Source organism: Schistocerca serialis, chromosome 5 (assembly GCF_023864345.2).
Source record: "Schistocerca serialis cubense isolate TAMUIC-IGC-003099 chromosome 5, iqSchSeri2.2, whole genome shotgun sequence".
NCBI lineage: Eukaryota > Metazoa > Arthropoda > Insecta > Orthoptera > Acrididae > Schistocerca > Schistocerca serialis.
This window is the reverse complement of record NC_064642.1, coordinates 523,735,735-523,755,517: the sequence shown is the minus strand read 5'-3', so window position 1 is coordinate 523,755,517 and position 19,783 is coordinate 523,735,735. Positions and strand designations below refer to the sequence as shown.

Genomic DNA, 19,783 nt, shown 5'->3' with positions numbered 1-19,783 from the left:
TCCTTACTTTCTGAACTGCTTATTTCCCATGTTTCACTTTCGTGTAAGACTACATTCCAGACAAATATCTTCGGAGAACGACTTCCCAGCACTTAAATTAATATTAGATGTTAACAAATTTCCATTTTTCCGAACTGGTATTCTTGCTTTTTTAAGTCTGCATTTTATATGATCTACTGTTCTACATTTCTGTCATCATCAGTTATTTTGCTACCCAGTAGCTAAACCCATCGACTGATTTCAGTACCTCATATTCTAATCTAATTCCTCCAGCATTGCCTGATTTAATTCAACTATATTTCATTGCCCTTGTTCTACTTCTGTTGATGATGATCCTGTCTTGCCACTCAAGTTCATCCTACATTTCGCCATATCTGCTCCTAGTGTCTATACCAACTTATTTACTTTAATCGTAATTTTGTAGTCTCCTTACTTAAACAAGACGATGAAATGCCGGAATAGCTTTCCTAGGTCTCTGTTCACTCTATTGTCTAATAAATATATGTTGCCTTAATGGAAACTTAATTTTTCTTATCTCTTTCCTCCAATTTTCCCCAGATTTTTGTACTGCAGAATATTTTTAAAAAATCCCTCGGTGTTGCAGATTAGGCTTTCTTTTGCATTTGTAATGGACCTTCTGCAGCTTCCTAGTGTACTTTCCGTGTCTTATACGATCGCATTTTGCCTCCGTTTCTTCTCTTCGTCAGTTATTTCATTTTCAGAATCCATTCCTTTGCTGATACCACGAAGTGTTGCCCATAGATTTTTGAGAAATTGTCGTTCGTATTATTCTTATGTGATTTTTGCCACACTCTGAGTTGAGAAGATGTGGTTACGAAACAAACACAGACAAGTGTGAAACAATCCAATTCGCATCGTTCCCTCCAGTCTTACACTAAACACAATTGCTAAATCGTTTCATATGAAAATGATTACCTGTTATTAAAATTTTATTTCCAGAATTGTAACTAACGTGATACTAAATATACTTTATTCTCATGAAATATTTACTTTCTTACCAACTAGTTTCAGCGCACCATGAATTCAGCATTAAGTAATTCGAACAAAAAAGAAAGACAGACTGGAGCCCCTAAGAGCCTGTTAACAGCTTGGTGCAGAAAACGGGAAAATTTGAAATATTTTAAAACATGTAATAATTTAACAAAATTTCATTTGAGATTCCAGATATATTGTACAGGAATGGAAACTGTATTAGGCATCACCTTGTAAAGATTACACCGGCGAAATGCTTTCTGTGTAGTTTGTCACCAGCAATAGTAAGTCCCTGCTGTAGCTTTGCTTTACGCGAGGCAGTGTGTCACCTGAGTTGTTGGCCATTTCCTTTTCAATGTATGTCTCAAGCTCAGTTACGGTTCATAGTACAGTCTGGTACTTGACATCCTCAGATTTCCTCAAACAGAATTCGCAGAACAAACAGTCTCAATACCTTGACGGCCAAGTGGTTTTCCTTGAAGTTACAAGAACCGCTAATACACTTCTTACTGCGTACTGTCTCGTATTGTGCAATATAGTTCCATCCTGCTGAAACCAGAAGTTCCGTGTACAATGATTTGGAAATTTATGGACCCACTGAGCCAGAAATGTCTCAAACGTGTGGAAATAATTTTGAGACCTCATAGTGACAGGAGCACCTCGATCATGACTGACGCCATATCCTGGGAACCATGATGTGGGTTGCTATAATACGTGAAGAAACACCGTCTGTATCACAGTTCCTTTCATTAACGACTACCAGTTTCGAGATGCTCTACAGATTATATTCAGGTCTAAGCAGGAAAAGGAAAACAGAGGGCCAACATACAAACTAGAAAAGCGCCACAATATAAACAGTACCATTAAAGACAATACAAACAACATCAAAACATCATGAAATCCACAAGTACTGGGCTGCAAGGTCCCATTTGTCAACAGTGGTATATATGACATAGAAGTAACGTAAAAATACAAAGAATGTAGTGTGGAAAGAATAATATGATCGGTCATATGATCCGTGCAGAAGTCATTGGCTGGTACATTGCTACAAATGGTTCAAATGGCTCTGAGCACTATGGGACTTAACACCTGAGGTCATCAGTCCCCTAGAACTTAGAACTACTTAAACCTAGCCAACCTACAGACATCACGCACACCCATCCCCGAGGCAGGTTTGGAACCTGCTACCGTAGCAGTCGCGCGGTTCCGGACTGAAATGCCTAGAACCGCTAGGCCACCGCGGCCGGCTACATTGCTACAGCGCAAAGGTGGTTTTTCCTGCCTAAAATAATAAAAGATTATAAGATTAAAAATTTAAAAACGCGTTAATCTAATACAGTTCAGTAATGCGCGGTATCGTAACGTGAAGGATAAAATAAGAACGTAGGTAGCAACAAACAGTAAACAGTACATCGGATGTTTTAGTTCTTGTGTATTAATTTCTAAAGACGGTGAAAAATTAACAAACACATCTAATGTACATTATTTGAGATCTCCATCTGTTATAAGAACTTTAAGAAATGCTTTCATTTAACAAACAAAGAACTTCTGAGGTCTCTTATTGTACGATAAAAACGTGAAAAAGAAAATTGGTTTCAAAACCAACTACAGCTTTTAGCTAATAATATTACTGCATATTAACATGAGCGCTGCATTATTTTTATTTATTTTGTTGGACCAGTTAGGACCACGTTAAGTCTTCTAACTTTTGGAAGTGATCTTTGCCCTCTTTGAAACCCAGACTTGATTCATTTTTTGTGAGTGAATTCGCTTAATCCCTTCCGTCCAAGCAGTAGCGTGTCTTTTTAGCTGCTCTTCTAGGTGCAGCCCATTTGTCGCTGTCTTCTTCCGGAAGTGACCCTGTTTTTATATCGGGTGATTCAACCGCCCCTAACTATGGGTTTTATGCACCCCACAACGCCTTCAAAAACCGCTCACGAGATTTTTCATATTCTCTTGCTTGCTACATGGAAACTAATGGTCGTGGAGTTAAAATGTACAGGACCTTTTAGTAGGAAATTTAATGTAGTTAAACTTCACACTGGGATACGTTGCCTCTAGAGGCCAAAGTTTCCAAGTTGTCCAGGAAAACCGCGCTGAAGGTCACTTTTGTACAGTTTTCTTGAATAATTCGAATACAACGGCCTCTAGCGAAAACGTACCCTAGTACAGAATTTAACTACATTAAATATCCTACAAGAAGGTCCTGTTAATTTTTTTTCTGTGGGACCCACAGTTTACACGTAGCGAACGAGACAATATGAAAATACTGCATGTGGCACTTGAAATCACTGCAAGTTGCATAAAATTCATAGGTAGAGACAGCCGAATCACCCTATTACAGATTGCTAATGGTACGAAAGGAGACTTAGTATATAAAGTTTTGGTATGTAACCCATGTCAGTGTATCGTTTGCATTCAAAACAAGTTTGAAGATCAGATCACTTTCAATGCTTCATGGTAGGACTAACCTGTATGTTTTACAAGAGCCCATGGCACGGATGATGTTTTAAGTACTCGTTGTCGTAACCTGTTCTACTATACGAAGGGTGTCCTCTTCAAAGTCGAGTGTGCAGCGCGCCTATGGAGTACCGCAGTCAACCAGCCTAGTTACGAATGCACCATTTTCTAGCAGCCGTTGTTGTTGTCGGACAAAAATGGTATTTGATGTCATAATTACAAACGTGGTTGACCAGCGCTCTCTTCTCGGTTTGTATGAGTGCTGTGAAGCGGGAGATCTGATCTTCAAACTCATTTTATATCCAAATGGTACATTACCGGAAGTGGGATCAGCATCAAAACTTTATCTACTAAGTCCCCTATATATCCTCAACAAACTCTAATAGGAATTGTGAACCACTCCGTATATTAAAGACGATAAATCGTGACTTTTACCGAATGAGGTGGGGAGTGGTTAGCACACTGGACTCACATTCTGGAGGACGACCTTATCAATCCGCGTCCAGCCATCCCGAGTCACGTTTTCCGTGATTTCCCTATATCGCTTAAGGCAAATACGGGAAGCAAAGTCTGAAAAAGTGAATCCAGCTAGTACCTTCTAAACATTATTAATCTGGAGCTAGATTAAACTGGATATTACTGGATTAACTCAATTATTTAAAACTGCGACGTATAAGTTTGAAGTTTGGCTCCAAGGTGCCTGGAACTTTCCTCTGTAATGATGTGATAGCATGGCACCCTGCAACTACACAGTTGGGCTCGGCGACGCTTCTAACAGCAAGATGACGACACATGCGAAAAAAAAAGGCCAGAGCTGTGCAGTTCGAGTGAGATGTAACGTAGGTTACCGATGTCACATTGGCACCATATTCCAAACATGTGTCAGTACCACATCATCAGCCGGCCTGTGTGGCCGAGCGGTTCTAGGCGCTACAGTCTGGAACCAGGCGACCACTACGGTCGCAGGTTCGAATCCTGCCTCGGGCGTGGATGTGTGTGATGTCCTTGGGTTAGTTAGGTTTAAGTAGTTCTAAGTTCTAGGGGACTGACGACCTCAAAAGTAAAGTCCCATAGGTGCTCAGAGTTATTTGAACCACACGCTCCCTTGATCACATCACAGGAAGGCGCCAGAGAGGGAGGGCTGAAAAAGCATAAGAACCCTTTGCTGCTTCAAATCGCGTTAAAATTTCGTCGAATGGTTTTCAACGGTCCCTTCTTGTTCCGCACTGTACTCCAGAGCAAAAATTGCGTCCGCGCTGCACTCCAAAGGCGTACGATCATGTTCAGTGGGGTTGCTAGCCGACGATATCCTTAGTGGAACGTTGAAGCGTCCATGGGGTTTCAGCAGCGTCAAAGATTTTTAAGAAGGCGCCAAATAGGAGAGCTGAAAAAGCATAAGAACCCTTTGTTGCTTCGAATCGCATTATAATTTAGTCGAACGGTTTTGAAAGGCCCCTCCTTGTTCCACACTGTACACCAGAGCAAAAATGGCATCCACGCTGCACTCAAAAGGGGTGCGATCATGATCAATGTGGTTGCTTTCCCACGATACCCTTAGTGGAGGATTGAAGCGTCCGTGAGGTGCCAGCAGGCTCAAAGATTGTTAAGAATGTCGTCCTGTTGTACAGCGCACTATGAATTGTCGTGTAGGATCGCAAAATGTGTAGGAATCGACGCTGAGTTGGTTCCGTTACGTCCTTGATACCACCCCTTGAGGCCTTCTCGTTCTAGTTCTGAGCGGCTATGTGACTGAAACGTTTTCATTGGCCACACATAATAAAATAGCGAGATTTCAGCGCTGGGCGACGCGGTTCTGACACCCATCGAGGAGGCGTCATAATTTTTGTGAAATTTAGTGCCAGTGTGACGTCATCAACACACATTACACCTCACATGAACTTCTGAGCTCTGGCCTGTTTTTCCGCATGTGTCTATACTTTGCTGTTTGGAGTGTCGTAGAACCCTAAGGTGACGTCACTATGTGCCATGCTATTGCATAGTTACTGAGGAAGGTTGTAGGCACCTTTGAACCAAATTTCAGCTTTATACTTCGCAATGGGAAGTAATTACGAGGTTTCGAAAAAGTGATCCTGTAATTGGGTTGCGCACTTTATGTCCAGCAGCACGCAAGACACTGCAAGAAACAACATTCGATACGAATACTGTAACATTACCTTTACAGTGTAGACGCACGCGGCTGAAAAATTATCCTGTTGGCCGTACTCCTCTGCACTTTACCCCGGCTGACGGCAGTTCGTAGGGCGTCCACATTACGCCAAAGAAACGGCCGGACAGGTGCACACTTGGCAACGGCGGCTGAGGGCGTCTGCCACAGCCTGGCGCTTCGTCAGCAACACTGCTCTCCCGTCACACGCGCACATTTTACGCTAATATATACTCGTCATGTCGTTCCAGGTATTCCGCTTTTTTAATCTGTAACTTTGTTCTTTTCATTTACATACAGTACTCAACATATTTTAGGTTACGGTGCAGGCCGAACAGCACGCAGAAATAACAGTAAAACAGTTTCATCAATCATATGACAAATTCCCATCACTGAGTAGTTTATAGTTTTTTTTTTACCTCTGGGTATTTGCTGGGTTGAATATCAAGTTGTGGGAAAACAATTTGAAAAGAAACTCCATTGTCGAGGCTGTTCCATCGAATATCCTGGAGAGAGGATTGCAATGGTGTACGTTTGATGCGTGTCTAGCGAAGAATCCTGAATACGTGACCTCTTCTTGCTGATAGTGTGTAGGCGTCTATTACCTTGTGACCGAAAGACAGTTACTAGCAACGGGTATTCTTACAGTCGCCAAGTTATCTGCCATACTTTGTTTGTATCTGTGTGTAAGTATTGAACCGGGGACCTACAACCGGCGGAGAGGTTTCGTCCCCGCCGTAGCCCTCAGTGGTTCACAACCCCACAACAGACTACAGCACCCCACTCACCTCATCCCTGCCCCACACCGAACCCAGAGTTATTGTGCTGTTCGGCCCCCGGTGGAACCCCCTCCCCCCCCCCCCCCCCCTCCCGGGAACGTCTCACACCAGACGAGTGTAACCCGAAATGTTTGCATGGTAGAGTAATGGTGGTGTACGCGTATGTGGAGACAGTGTTAGCGCAGCAATCGCCGACATAGTGTAACTGAGGCGAAATAAGGGGAACCAGCCCGCATTCGCCGTGGCAGATGAAAAACCGCCTTAAAATCCATCCACAGGCTTGACGGCATACCGGACTGCGACACTAATTCGCCGGACTGGACTGCGACACTAATTCGCCGGACCGGCACGCCTTTCCGCTTCGGGAAGCAGTACGTTAGACCGCACGGCTATCCGGTCGGGTCATCTACCACACTTTACTCATACACGACTTTATCTTCTTTCTTTCTACCGTCGTAAGCAAATGGCTGGCAAATCATAGTTCATTACATCTGCCAGTTCTTGAGTTAAATGACGAGGCCAAAACCAACTGACCTTCCTCAGAGAGGTGAATCGATTTCATCGAAGTGTCCTCCTTTGATACAACAAATCTGTTTTTTGTCTGCTTTCTCGAATGCCATTTTACCACTAGCTGGCAAAAATATTTTGACCTGTCTCTGGTGACTCTGTTATTCCATTCAGTAAATTTTTCTCGCTTTATAAGCCGCGTCATTTCGAATGCAGTACTCGAGCTTTCGAAAGCTGTCAGGAGTTGAAATCACTTTCTATTACCGTGAGAAAATTCTAACGTCAACTTCTGTAGTTCTAAGCCAGCACAAATATTCTTCAGATCTGTGAAGTCATACGAGTATATACGAGTACATGCATAACACTCAGATGGCGAAATTGTAGTGAATTTTTTAGCCAACATTGGCGTCCTATCGAAAATAACGCTCTCAGTGTTACGTATAAACATAACAGATTTGTTTAGATGTAATGGTCCATCGTCTTAGTTCTCAGCGTGATGACTCTGGTTTTAATTGTTCTCCATTCTTGTTATTCTGTTAAATTTTACCTCTACTTTATATGTGATAAGATGCAAAGTGAACCACTTCTCACATCTGACATCGCTTTGTAGTTTATTGTGTAACTCATAAATTATGTCTTTGTGTCAATGCATCTTATCAAAACGGTTTCTTCAGTACCCTTTTGAGCACCATACACCGATGGACCAAAACATTATGACCGCCTTTTTAATAGCGTGTTGATCCACTTTTCAAACACAATACAGCAGCGATTCTGCTTGGCATGGATTCTAAAAGTCCTTGACAGGTTTCCACACGTGTGTCTACTTACACATCACAAAATTTCGCCGGTCGGTGTGGCCGTGCGGTTCTAGGCGCTTCAGTCTGGAACCGCACGATCGCTACGGTCGCAGCTTCGAATCCTGCCTCGGGCATGGACCTGTATGATGTCCTTAGGTTAGTTAGGTTTAAGTAGTTCTAAGTTCTAGGGGACTGATGACCTCAGAAGTTAAGTCCCACAGTGCTCAGAGCCATTTGAACCATTTTTGAAACCCGCTTATGTCAGTTGCGGCCCGTATCTTCGCTATAAAACTGCCCAGCCGTCTCTTTTCCACTTACATTGTTTCCTTACAGCGTCGCGTGCCCGCAACACCACCAGGAGGCATTCAGCCTCGCAGTGGGCGGTGGTCACAACGTTTTGGCTCATCAGTGTAATTCCTATAAATAAAATAAATACAACATCGATCTCAGAAATATATCTTCTCTCTCTACCTCAACGTCGTATTAGAAGATAATTTTTCCCCGTGTCCTTATCCAGATATCGTATTCTTGTGAATTTTTCAGTTTTGTCATATACTTGTCATTGACAATGAGCTTTGAATTCGTCGGTGTTTTTAATGAATGATCTGTTGCTTCCCCATCTGTTCTGAAGATAACTAACGACGGCCTAAAATGGTAACTGTTGTTGAAAATGCTGTGAGATTGTGTTAGTCAACAAACAAAGAAAAGGATATTGACGATCACAGACAGGTATAAATTATGACAAAGATCTTATTCTTTCCAAATTTCTATTCCCTTGATTCTTTTAACGTCACGTGATTAAATTATTCACAAGTAGAAGAGCTAATTTGCCTTCTGCAGGCAGCATCATGCTTTATTGTTTGTCTTTCCGTCGTAGTTTTCAAGGCTAAAAGGTTAAATCGACCACGCTTGTTACGTACCTCTGCACTGTTGTGGAAGCAGGGAGTTAGGCCCAAAATAATTGGTCGTGAAGTCGATTAAGTGTATAATACAATGTAATATTTATTGATCGTCAAATTACAGAATAAGGACCCAAAGTATAAACGCATTACTGTACAATGTTATGACGGGAAGTGATTCTATGACTTTAAAAACAACAACAAAAATGCAAAATCCAAAATTATTACTTAAAAAAACATAATTAAGTCATCTTGATTTATCCCCAAACCACAATTATGGAACCCATTGGCCTTTCAATTCACATGTGGTCCCTTTAGCTGGATCATTTACAGGAATACATAAGTCTATACTACTTACAAAATAATGCTTTCCTTTTGATACAACAGGCCTCAAACTCTGACCCTATCCTACCCAGTAATTCACCAACATAGAACATGTATATGGCGTGTTTTCCTTTTACAGAAGCTACATTACATGGAATTCATCGGCAGAGACCGTGCCCTCATATACATATCTCTTAGACACTGGTTTCATTAAGCTGCAACAGGCGTATGTTAGCCACTGGTAAAATAACATGTCATCAGCTTAACAAATAATATGCAAGCATCCGTAACGAGTTCAGACTGCTACGTAAACTGTTAGAGAAACACCAGTCTATTACTCTGGCGCCTTATAAGGACGGATTTTAGTGTTCCTCTTAAAATACCACTGACACATTGAAAAGGATTGTCCACTATTAACTTCAGCACCATGTGTCTGAACCACAAGTAGTACTTGGTATTGCACAAGAGACAGACCGCGACAAGCAGTAGTGAACAGTGACAAGAGGCTTCTCTAGTAAACTCTCAGCAGAGGCACAGTACAATCATAGTTTAATGGAAATATCGGCTTCGTAAGTGCTTACATCGGCACAAAATACAGATATCACGGTTTGCGATCGAGTCTTGATACTTTTTAAACTAAATTTTCCCTGAGACATTTAAGTGTCTAATTTATCTACAATAACGTTGGAAGGTGAAGAAGAGAATTAAAGTTAGTACTGCGTGTGGGAGTCGAACGCGGGTTGTCTTGCTTACTAGGCAGACATGCTAACCACTACACCACCGCAGCATTATGGTTAACATAGCTGCACGAACTACCAAAGTGACAATAGTGACAATATAAGGGGAGATGTGAATTAGTTTTTGTGTTGGGGGAGGGAATTTGACATTAGTAGTTCGTGCAGGTATGTTGACCTTAATGCTGCGGTGGTGTAATGGTCAGCATATATGCCTATTAAGCAAGAAGACCCGCATTCGAGTCCCGGCCGCAGCACAAATTTTAACTCACTTCTTCAGCTTCCAGTGTTATCTGATACTTCTGCAACAACACCGAGCACACTACTTATTCCCTACCAGTTCTCTCTGCCCCCCGCCACTCTTTTTTTAACCACATTTTGGTCGCCTTAGTTCGTTGCATCTGCTCGGTGCGGACGTCATAAGACACCCGTTTAAGTTCGTCCCGTGCCGGCATCCTCGTCCGCCACGCTTCCGGTTTGCCCCACTGCCAGTCAACATCATACTCACTCCTCGGCCAACCACCGCGCCAGAGAAACTCGGAGCTCCAAAGACCGAGTAGAGGTCATTGCCCCTTGATGCGGCTATCAACAAGTGTCGGCATGGCATAACTGGAAGCTACATGTCCAGAAATAGATTTCGTCTGGCATTTCCTCGCAACTGTATCTCGTCACTCTCAATAATGCTACCATAGAAATGCCATCTTTATCCAACATAATAATTCATTATTAAATCGGCGATTTCCTCCTTTGGAAGCTTTAAGCTCGTGATAATTTCACATTGTTAAACTGTGTGATTACCCAGTGTATTCCATCTGTCTGTACATGATCGAAATTCCTTCTTATCATCTTACGGAAATCGGCTGGGCTATACCCACGGTGCGGGAATTACATGTTCATTTTATGCCCTGTTCTGAGGGGACACAAGAACACTGACATATCATTCGCCATTTGCATGTTCTTTAGTCTTGTTCACTGTCTTATCCGTTGTAAAAAGGTAGCTCACATATCAAATAAAGGTCTCATCGATTTACATATTACTATTAAAACTCCAAATTCATCGTGAGAACCTGACAAAAAAATGCAAATTTAGCGCACGATGTTGTCTAAATCATCTTCTCCTGGACGTGGTCTTTACATTGTAATCTGATAATGTTAAGCGTCTATTGATGGCTGGTAGGTCTTAAGGCGTAAGTGAGCGTTTTACTTATTCAGAGCACTTTTCTTTAGATTCCTTAAAGGTTCTAAATGTGGGGAATGATAACGAACACACACACACGTTCATTTTCTAGAAGTTCAGTTCCATAGACACGAATGAATTTTAACATGGCTCCGCCGAGACTGTGAACTTGAGTCAAACTTAAAAAGCTATTAACATCCACTAGAGGCTTGCTTCGGCCAACGGCCTTGCCGCAGTAACACCGGTTCCCGTCAGATCACCGAAGGTAAGCGCTATCGGGCTGAGCTGGCACTTAGACGGGTGACCTTCCGGTCAGCCGAGCGCTGTTGGCAAGCTGGGTGCGCTCATCCATTCTGAGGCAAACTGAGGAGCTACTTGATTGAGAAGTAGCGGCTCCGATCTCGTAAACTGACATACGGCAGGGATAGCGGTTAGCTGACCACATGCCCCAGTGATATCTGTGGACTGTGGATGACATGGCGACCGGTCGGTGCCGTTGGACCTTCGGATGGAATTTAGAGACCTGCTTCAACTTATAGGCCAGTGTCATTGTATGCAAGATACATATAATCAGGAAAGCTCAAACCACGTGGATTGTGTCCGAAAATGCCTGCATGGACACAAGAGTGTAACCAACTGGATAAACGGTATCACTAATTTCACAGTAAAATAACACCCGAAGATATACTGAAGGCTTTCGGTCAGAATAGAAGACATAAGTGGCACTATCCACGGATGGATTGAATTTCATGCATACCATCCGCAAGGCATGGTACTTTGGTACAGATCTAGATATTAAAAAAAGAAACGCACACGTAAATAACGTAGATAAACATACTGTAAAAAATTGTATGCAAAGACACCTAGTTACCCTTACTGTGCACTTCACTTTGACATAAATGCACCCAACTTAGCTCTGATCTCCCTGAATAATAAAGCCGCTGTATTTGATGGGGTTTATTGGGAGTCCCTTAAGGCTGTGGGCCTCCTGATGAAATAAGAACTCACAGAACTATTCAGTGAAATACCGTGAAAACTAAAGTACTTGCATTTACGAAACCAGTACAAAAAGGAACTGCTGTGGTTAACAATTGACCCATATCCCTATTCATCGTGAGCATCGTGCGATATAACTAACTGGAGAGGCTATCCTCAGTCGCAGCTAAGGGGTCAGTGATAAAATAATCCCAATCGAGTAGGGTGACATTCATAAAAAGTGGGAGGTGCTGTGATGCTGTTCTAACGCTTACAACATTGGCTGAATCTGAATTTCATAGAGTGTTCAAATCAGCTGCAGCTTACGAGGCAGTATGGAAAGAAGACCTGATGCTCAAGTTTGTTCGTGTAAAATGAAATGTCCGATAAGCAATAATTTCTCGACTGTTATAAGTCTCCAGGCCTGCTACAGTATCTACTTTACCACCACGTAGTTCAGCCACAGTTCCCCAACCATTACCATGTCCAGTAGCGTCTGCGTTAGTAAGCGTATAATTCAATACACATCCACAAAACACTGAAAGACCATGCAAAATCACTTGCGCACCTACACTATTCTTCGTACTATTAGCAATATTATCAACAGATTTACACACTGTCAGGCGCGAACGCCTTCTCCTCCTATAATAACGCGCGCTACTAAACTAGAGGCATTGTGCCGGTTCCACCAACCTCCCATATCGCTCCTCCGTCAGACAGCCATGCTTGCAGCAGCATTGAACGACTCTAATGAGGTGAAGTCAATAAAAAAAGAAACTGTGAGCACACAACAAGTATAATTGTGTAATATTTATTCGATTGTGCAGCATCAACTTTAAGGGTGGTTTTCTCAAAAAATTTGGGTGGGTTGCGGATCAAAATGACTTAAGGAGTGCATTATTTGAGATGGTGCTCAGTTGACCAGCAAATATGAGCAGAATTGTTTGGCAATTTCTGAAGCCTTTCCTCTGTAAGTGACCCAGAACAGCCGACTGTGGCTAATGTAGATTATACGAGGGGCGTTCAATAAGTAATGCAACATTTTTTTTCTGAAAGCTGTTTGCTTGCTTTCAGAATTCCCGACACTTTTGCCTGCAAAACCTTATTTTACAACATAATCTCGGATCAATGCGACAGCCTTACACTAGTTTACTTGGAGGGCCTGTATGCCCAGTACCAGTCTACAGGTCGACGCTGGAGCCAAAGTCGTTTTGCATCCTGCTCCTCAGTTGTGCAACGAGGTGTTTGATTGTGATGCGTCCATCACCTCGAATGAGAGTGTCTGTAACTCCAACGGGTGCAGTCGAGTAGCACGCCAGAGATCGAACAGGATTGTGCAACCTTATTGCGATGATGAGAGACGACTTGCCCAACGACTCAACGTGCTTTTGTCCATAGCCAGGTCGTGAATAACTGCTACACTCTAGTTTTCTGCCAAAAGAAACTCAAATGATGGCAGTCTGCTCAGAACGCAACTCCGCTACATATGTCATTTTCATGGCTACATATAGGGCCGCTACCGATCAGAATCTCATGAAACTGTGGGGGCTGAAAGGAGAATATTCCACTATGTCCCACAAACAAATGCCTCACATTTTCAGTTGAATTTGATAACGTTGCTTTATTTATTGAACGCCCCACATATGTATCTGGTCCACATCGTAGACACGACTGCAGTCCAGGGCACAATGTACCACTGTACTGTCCACCTGATTTGTACTGCTCACAAATACTACTGCAAGAGGATCTCCCCACTGTGACATGACTCAAATTATCTCTGCACGGTCCTGACTGTTTTGTTACGCTGGTAGTCAGTACTGAGTGGCATATGCCCAGACGAGCCGCCTGTGGCTAATCCAGACGATGTGTGTGTCTCTGTCCGTGCTCCTTGGGCTATCCAGCTGCCGCTGCCGCTGCTGTGCGACTACCTGTCGGCGCCGATGGCGGGCGACTACCAGGAGGCGGAGGCGGCGGCCGCGGCGGCGGCTGCGGCCTACCTGGGAGCGCCCGGGGCGCGCGGCTCGCTGCTTCAGGCGCCGGCCACCGCCTTCGGCTCGCCGTACGGCTACACGCCAGCCGAGCAGCAGCTGCTGCAGCGGCTGCAGGCGCTCAGCCGGTACCAGCAGCTGCTGTACCCGGGCGGAGCGCCGCCGTCGCCGCTGTTCGCGCACCACCAGCTGCAGCTGCAGCAGCAGCGCCTGTCGCAACCGCCCTCCTACTCCGGCTCCCCGGTACTCGGCCACCGCCAGCCGCACCTCCCTTCGCAGCAGGAGTCACTGACCCGCTCGTCGCCCTGCGCCGGCGACGACGACTCTTCGCCGCCGACGCCGTCGCAGCAGCAGCAGTCGCAGTTCATCAAGCCGCTGTCCCAAGTGGGCACGCTGACGACGACGGACGCCGACGGGCGGCTGCGAGTGATCGTGCCCGTCACCGCTGACGACGCGACCAACCCGGCCGCGAGTGGAGGCGGCGGCGGCGGCGGTCCCTCGCCGACGTCGGGCCCGCGTCAGCTCTCCGCAGCGCTGGCAGCTCTGCGAGTCACTGACGACCAGAGCACCCCTCCGCCGCTGCGTCGACCGCTGGCCAACGGCCCTCCGTCCATTACCCGGTCCACCAGCGAGAAAGTTCCGCACCGCAGCGAGCTCATGTCGCAAGTGCAGCGGACTGCGTGGGCGCGACACACCACCAAGTGACCCCCGCAGCAGTGCCAGCTACCGGCTATGAAGGCCTATCCTCCGGCGCGTCGCGAACGTCGCTTAGCGTAGACTACGCGACAGCGCCGACACTCGCTTCACTACGTGCCGAAGAAGTGCGTTGTCGCGCTCTCTACTGGCACACTGGATTTCCCGCAGCTTTGGGGAGAAAATACATCGGGGTGCATCCAGTTCCGTTAACGGTAACCGCAGATACGGTCCGTGGTCACTGACAGCTTCCTCAGGTCTACTGTAATTTAGCTGTCCCTGTATTGCTGTAGAGGCTATAAACATCATTCCAAATAGGAAAGGAATTGACAGATCGCTTTTCTGCGACTAGTATCACCAGATAACCCATTTATCCATGACTTTCACTCTATGATGTATCAAACGAGATTCTGAAACTTTAAGATTCACGAGTGGTGACGGACAAGTTCTCAGCCCACCCAATAAAGTTTGTCAGCTGTCCAAATGATTATGGCTATTTTTCAGCGTAGCCCCGTTCTGGTGTTACACACTTTTGCCATAGATGCTGCAGGCCCATTAGACCCTCCTTGTATGTTTCTTCAGCTCAGGGAACAGATGAAAGTCAGAGGAGGCCAAATCGTATGGATAAGGTGGTTGCTGAACCTGTTCGAAGCCACAGTAGTCGATGATAGATATCGCAATGACGGATGTCTGTGTGGGTGCATTGTCCTGGTGAAAGAGTACTCGTTTTTGTCACATCCCAACGCGTTTCACTTCGATGGTCAACCTCAAACACACTAACTGAGCACCATAATATGCTCGATTCACTGTTTCACCTTTCTTGAGGTGTTCAGCCAGGCTAACACCCGTCAGATCCCCCAAAAAACACTGACCATCATCTTGCCAGCTGATGTGACTGACTTAAACTTCTTGGGGATGAGTGAGGTGGGCTGTCCCACTGTTTCGATTGACCCTTCGATTCGAACTGAAAATGGTGAACCCATGTTCCATTTATTGTGGAAGGACTTTGGAGAAATGTCACTCTGTCTGCCTCAAAAAGAGTCGAATTTTCGGCGGACATGGCGTTTGTCTGGTGTTTCTTTTCTGCTGTCAACATTCTTGGGACCAATCGACGTGTGACCTCGTGTATGTCAAGTGCAACTCTTTTGACATGTTCAACACGGCCCTGAGAAATGCCCACTCTTTCGGTGATATAACATTCTTTCACACACGGTTTGCCAATATCATATCGTGGACTGCAGTGACGTTTTCCTCCGCTGTAGCCAATACTGATCTTCCACTGTGAGGTGCACCTGGGACAGAGGTGTCGCCCTTCTTGAATTCCGCCACTCACTTTTCCATTGTGGAACAGGAAAGGAAATCCTCCTCTAATAACTTTAACCAACATGATCGGGAGGTGTTATGGTTGATGATCAATTAGGAAAAAAAATAAATGAGAGATTCTGAGATCCTTATAGTTTTTTTTCTAATCGATAATCCTCCTCTAATAGTTTCATCACCTGTGCATCATTCCCTTTTTCAGCAACACTGGATAACCACACGCATGTTCTCTTTACCCATTTTTCAAAGTGTATGCACCCTGCACACTTCAAACACGAATATCTGAAACAACAAAGAAAATATATTCATGAAATATTTTGTATGTAACCTAGCAAGGGAATACACTATTAGCTGCTAAACTGACATTCGTCTACGACAAGTATTTCATGGGTGGGCCGATAACTTCTCAGTCACCCTTCGTATTTAAACTGCGCCAGACAGCGAAAAGTTTCCGTTACATTTCTCTTAGCCTTAAGGACTGACTTATACAATTACGACTTGCTGATTCAGCCTTCTATTGCTTTCTGTTGGAACGGTGCTTCCGTTCCTTTTGGTATAGTCTGAGAGTTCGAATGGCAACGCAAACACCTGGATGGCTGCGATTTCGGCAAGCATGAACAATGTGAAATATTGCAGACCCGTGAATAAAGCCCAAGTCCGTGGTATTGCTATAACAAATCACAGCGCAGGTCGTCAACGAGAGGGTTGCCACCTTGAATGGCGTAAGTATGTAAGCTGAACACGACACTGTGCAGGTAGCTTTATCCCGCTCTGGAGACCTTTAGATCACGTGACGTGTCGCGACTTGGCGTAGGACGGCGTACCTCCATTCCACTGCGGTGTGTTAACTGCTCGCTGCGAGTATGCGGCGCCGCTCGCTATGCCAGTCGCTGGCTAGAGCACTTCCCAAAGTACAGAGACTTTCAAGATTACTTTGCTGGTCTAGCACTTCAACGAAAACGGGAACTGTAATATGACTGCAACGGAATGCGTGCTGATATAATACTTTCAGAGATGTTGTAACTCCATGTTGGGCGAAGTGTCGAACTTAGGCCCCGGCCTTTCGCAAGCACTGCTTTTATGAGATATCTAGATGTATCTCACGACCTGGCTGACGCCTTCAACCTGCCAGTACATCTGTTCTGCTTTGCCAATTCCAGATAAGTTCTTCAGCATATCTTGTTTTGGGATGTGGATCAGAGGTCCTGGCACGCTTTAGTTAACGAAAGTGACCGTGAGATACGGCTGGATATAAGGCACTGTAGGAACACTGCCCGCAAAACGAAATAATTCGGTTTCGTGACGTAGTCCGTCATTCAGCTACAATCAAGAAGCTTCAGAATGTGTATCTTCAGTACCAAAATTTCTGAAGTAAATAATGCACGTCTTTGTTACTGTCGTACATAACAATGTACTGGACAGACCACAGTAATTTCTGGCACTAACAACAACACCATCATACAGGTCGACTGAAATTCCCATTTAGAGAGCAACGTGGTACATAATCTAAACATAACTCACAACTACGCGACGCTCTGAATCGACTCTCACAGCTTCGATAGCGAACTGTCAATCGCTTTCGTATTTGAAATGGGCCGTAAGGCAGAGTGACGTTCAGCGAAACACTCCTTTCTCAACGTGATGAGATCCCACGAATTCGGAATGTCTTTTTTCCCGTCCGCGCTAGTTTAGATAGAACTTGATATTTTTTAGTCCGGACAGCTTTTTGATGCTCACTTCAGTTGCTCATATTGAAGCTGCTTAACATTCCATCACTAGTATTTGTCAAGTGACATACGCATGAACATAGACAAGTCAGGAGACGTTATTAATCAGACTGTAACAGACCGTGATTACATCATTCCTAATGCGGAGGAACTGCTAAATACTGCGTTTTATTCCATCAGAGAGCAATCCTGCTTTGTAATGAGTATTACCTCAGGCCAAGTAAGGTCAGCCATACACGAAATGTCACTATCGATAAGCAAACAGTACTCGAGTAATCAGTTGTAAAAACTAGGAAATAGTATTCTGGTGGGAAAATGATGAAACTGCTGGGTGCAATCGCTTCCCTTATAAGAGACCATACAGTTCTGTAATTGATAACATATAGGTACTACCAACACAGTACGGCGCAATGTGTTCCTGTTTTCGTTGCTTTGAAGCAGGTTGAATTTTAATCGAAGGAGAATATCGTGATACCAAACAGTTTTATGTTCATGTTTACTTAAGAATCAACCATCAAAACGTCGTTTCTACCTGTGTATCAGGGACGAGTAGAGTGCAATGTCTTAACATAACAATTGCTTTATGTAACTGATTGTTACTGTTATAAATACATGTTCTATATTAAGTTGATTACACAGTCATGGAGTCCACAAATTAAGACATGATAAGCACGTTTTAGATTCAACAGCCTACTTAAACACTGGTCGACGCTGAAGCCCGCATACCTAAATGTTCAAAGACATTATTACTTGTTTTTCATGCTGATGTTGCTCTTCAATATTCAGCATCAATTACCAGTACATTTCAAGACGTTGCAGGCAACAGTAACAAGACGTTGCCGAAGCCACCGTTCCGGTGCAATACCTAAAGACTCGAAAAGAAAAGCAAGACAAGAAGTTGCCGAAGCCACCGTTGCAGTCCAATACCTAAACACTCGAAAAGAAAATCAAGACGAAACATAAGCAAAGGATTCTAGCTACTGTACTGTGACCTAGGAATTTCATGCCAAATTAATCAATGCAAACTATTTTTTGTATTTTTTCACTTTTGTTTCCATTCTCACATTTTCATCTGACAGAATTTAAGACACTATGAGGTGTGAGATACTACATATACTGAATGTTAAGTTACTGCCAAAGTGGAGACATAACCGAGCTACAATTTATATTATTGTTGTGACAGTTTCAAATTTTGACGTTAAAATAATAACGACAATATGAAGGCATAATGTTCTCAAGAAATATGTGCTGATGTATCAGCATCATCAAATGAGACTTGTTCCGACTGAAGTTGATGTTGTACGTTCCTTAGGCCTGAACACTTTTGTATTTGTTGAATTTTGCCTACGTCACGTACTTTGTTTCATGTATATGGACTACAAGGTAAATCTGTAATTCCTTTAGCTCTCTTGGCAAAATCTGTGGACCATATGGAGAAATCACTCGTTGGAAAAACGACGTAATTTCTTTTCGCCTGTCTATATCTGGAATTTGTTTGTATCAACACGATGAAACCCATCTCCAAACCACCTATAATCGCTAACAATAAAAATAATATTTTTGTATTTGTATGTGTTATTGTGTCTTATTTCCCCTGGCACCTATAAACTAAATTATACGTCAAAGTGTAATCAGCTCATTGTAATCGACTCTTGTTTATAGAACATACGGAAATGATTAAGTGTTTTTGCGGAAGCTGTAGATTTTCTCTTTGGGCCATTTGGTAATTCGACAAAAATCGAAATAAAGGATGGGCCACAACACCATAGTGTCGATACCGAAAACAATGGGCATAATAGAGTGTATCTTTCTCAAACCGAGAACTTTCACGAAAAAGTCTTAGACCAGGGCCTAATACGGTTAGAAACTCTCACCCTTACAGCTGGGAATAGGACAGACTGTAAGAACAAATGGCAACAACTTCCCACCGCAATCTAAGTATAGCGAAAACTAAGTATACCTTTGATGCTCTATCTCTGGTCGTTTCAGTGACGAGAAGATAAAACCCGAACATTGAAAGACACTAGTCTTTTACGCTAACGTCCTCACGAATTTCATTTCTTTGATTTTTCAAAATACGTACCATCACAAAGTATTAAAAGTAGAAAAACGACTACAGAAATTAGTGATTTTTTTTATACACTGAACGATGTTCGAATAGAATGTGAGTTCTGTTCCACAGGTTTTTCTCTAAAGCAGCGGAGAGAGTTTCATTGATACAGATAATATATGTAAGACACAAATTT

General features: G+C 43.7%; 1 protein-coding gene across 1 annotated transcript in view; it reads left to right on the top strand.

Moving 5' to 3' along the window:
* Positions 1-19,108, top strand: part of LOC126482058 (carboxyl-terminal PDZ ligand of neuronal nitric oxide synthase protein) — a 948,220-nt gene extending 929,112 nt beyond the window's left edge. Inside the window, exon 11 of the mRNA XM_050106034.1 lies at positions 13,711-19,108. Coding sequence (XP_049961991.1) covers positions 13,711-14,502 — 792 coding nt within the window. The 3' untranslated portion in view covers positions 14,503-19,108. The remainder of the gene's footprint in view (positions 1-13,710) is intronic.
* Positions 19,109-19,783: the final 675 nt, after the last annotated feature.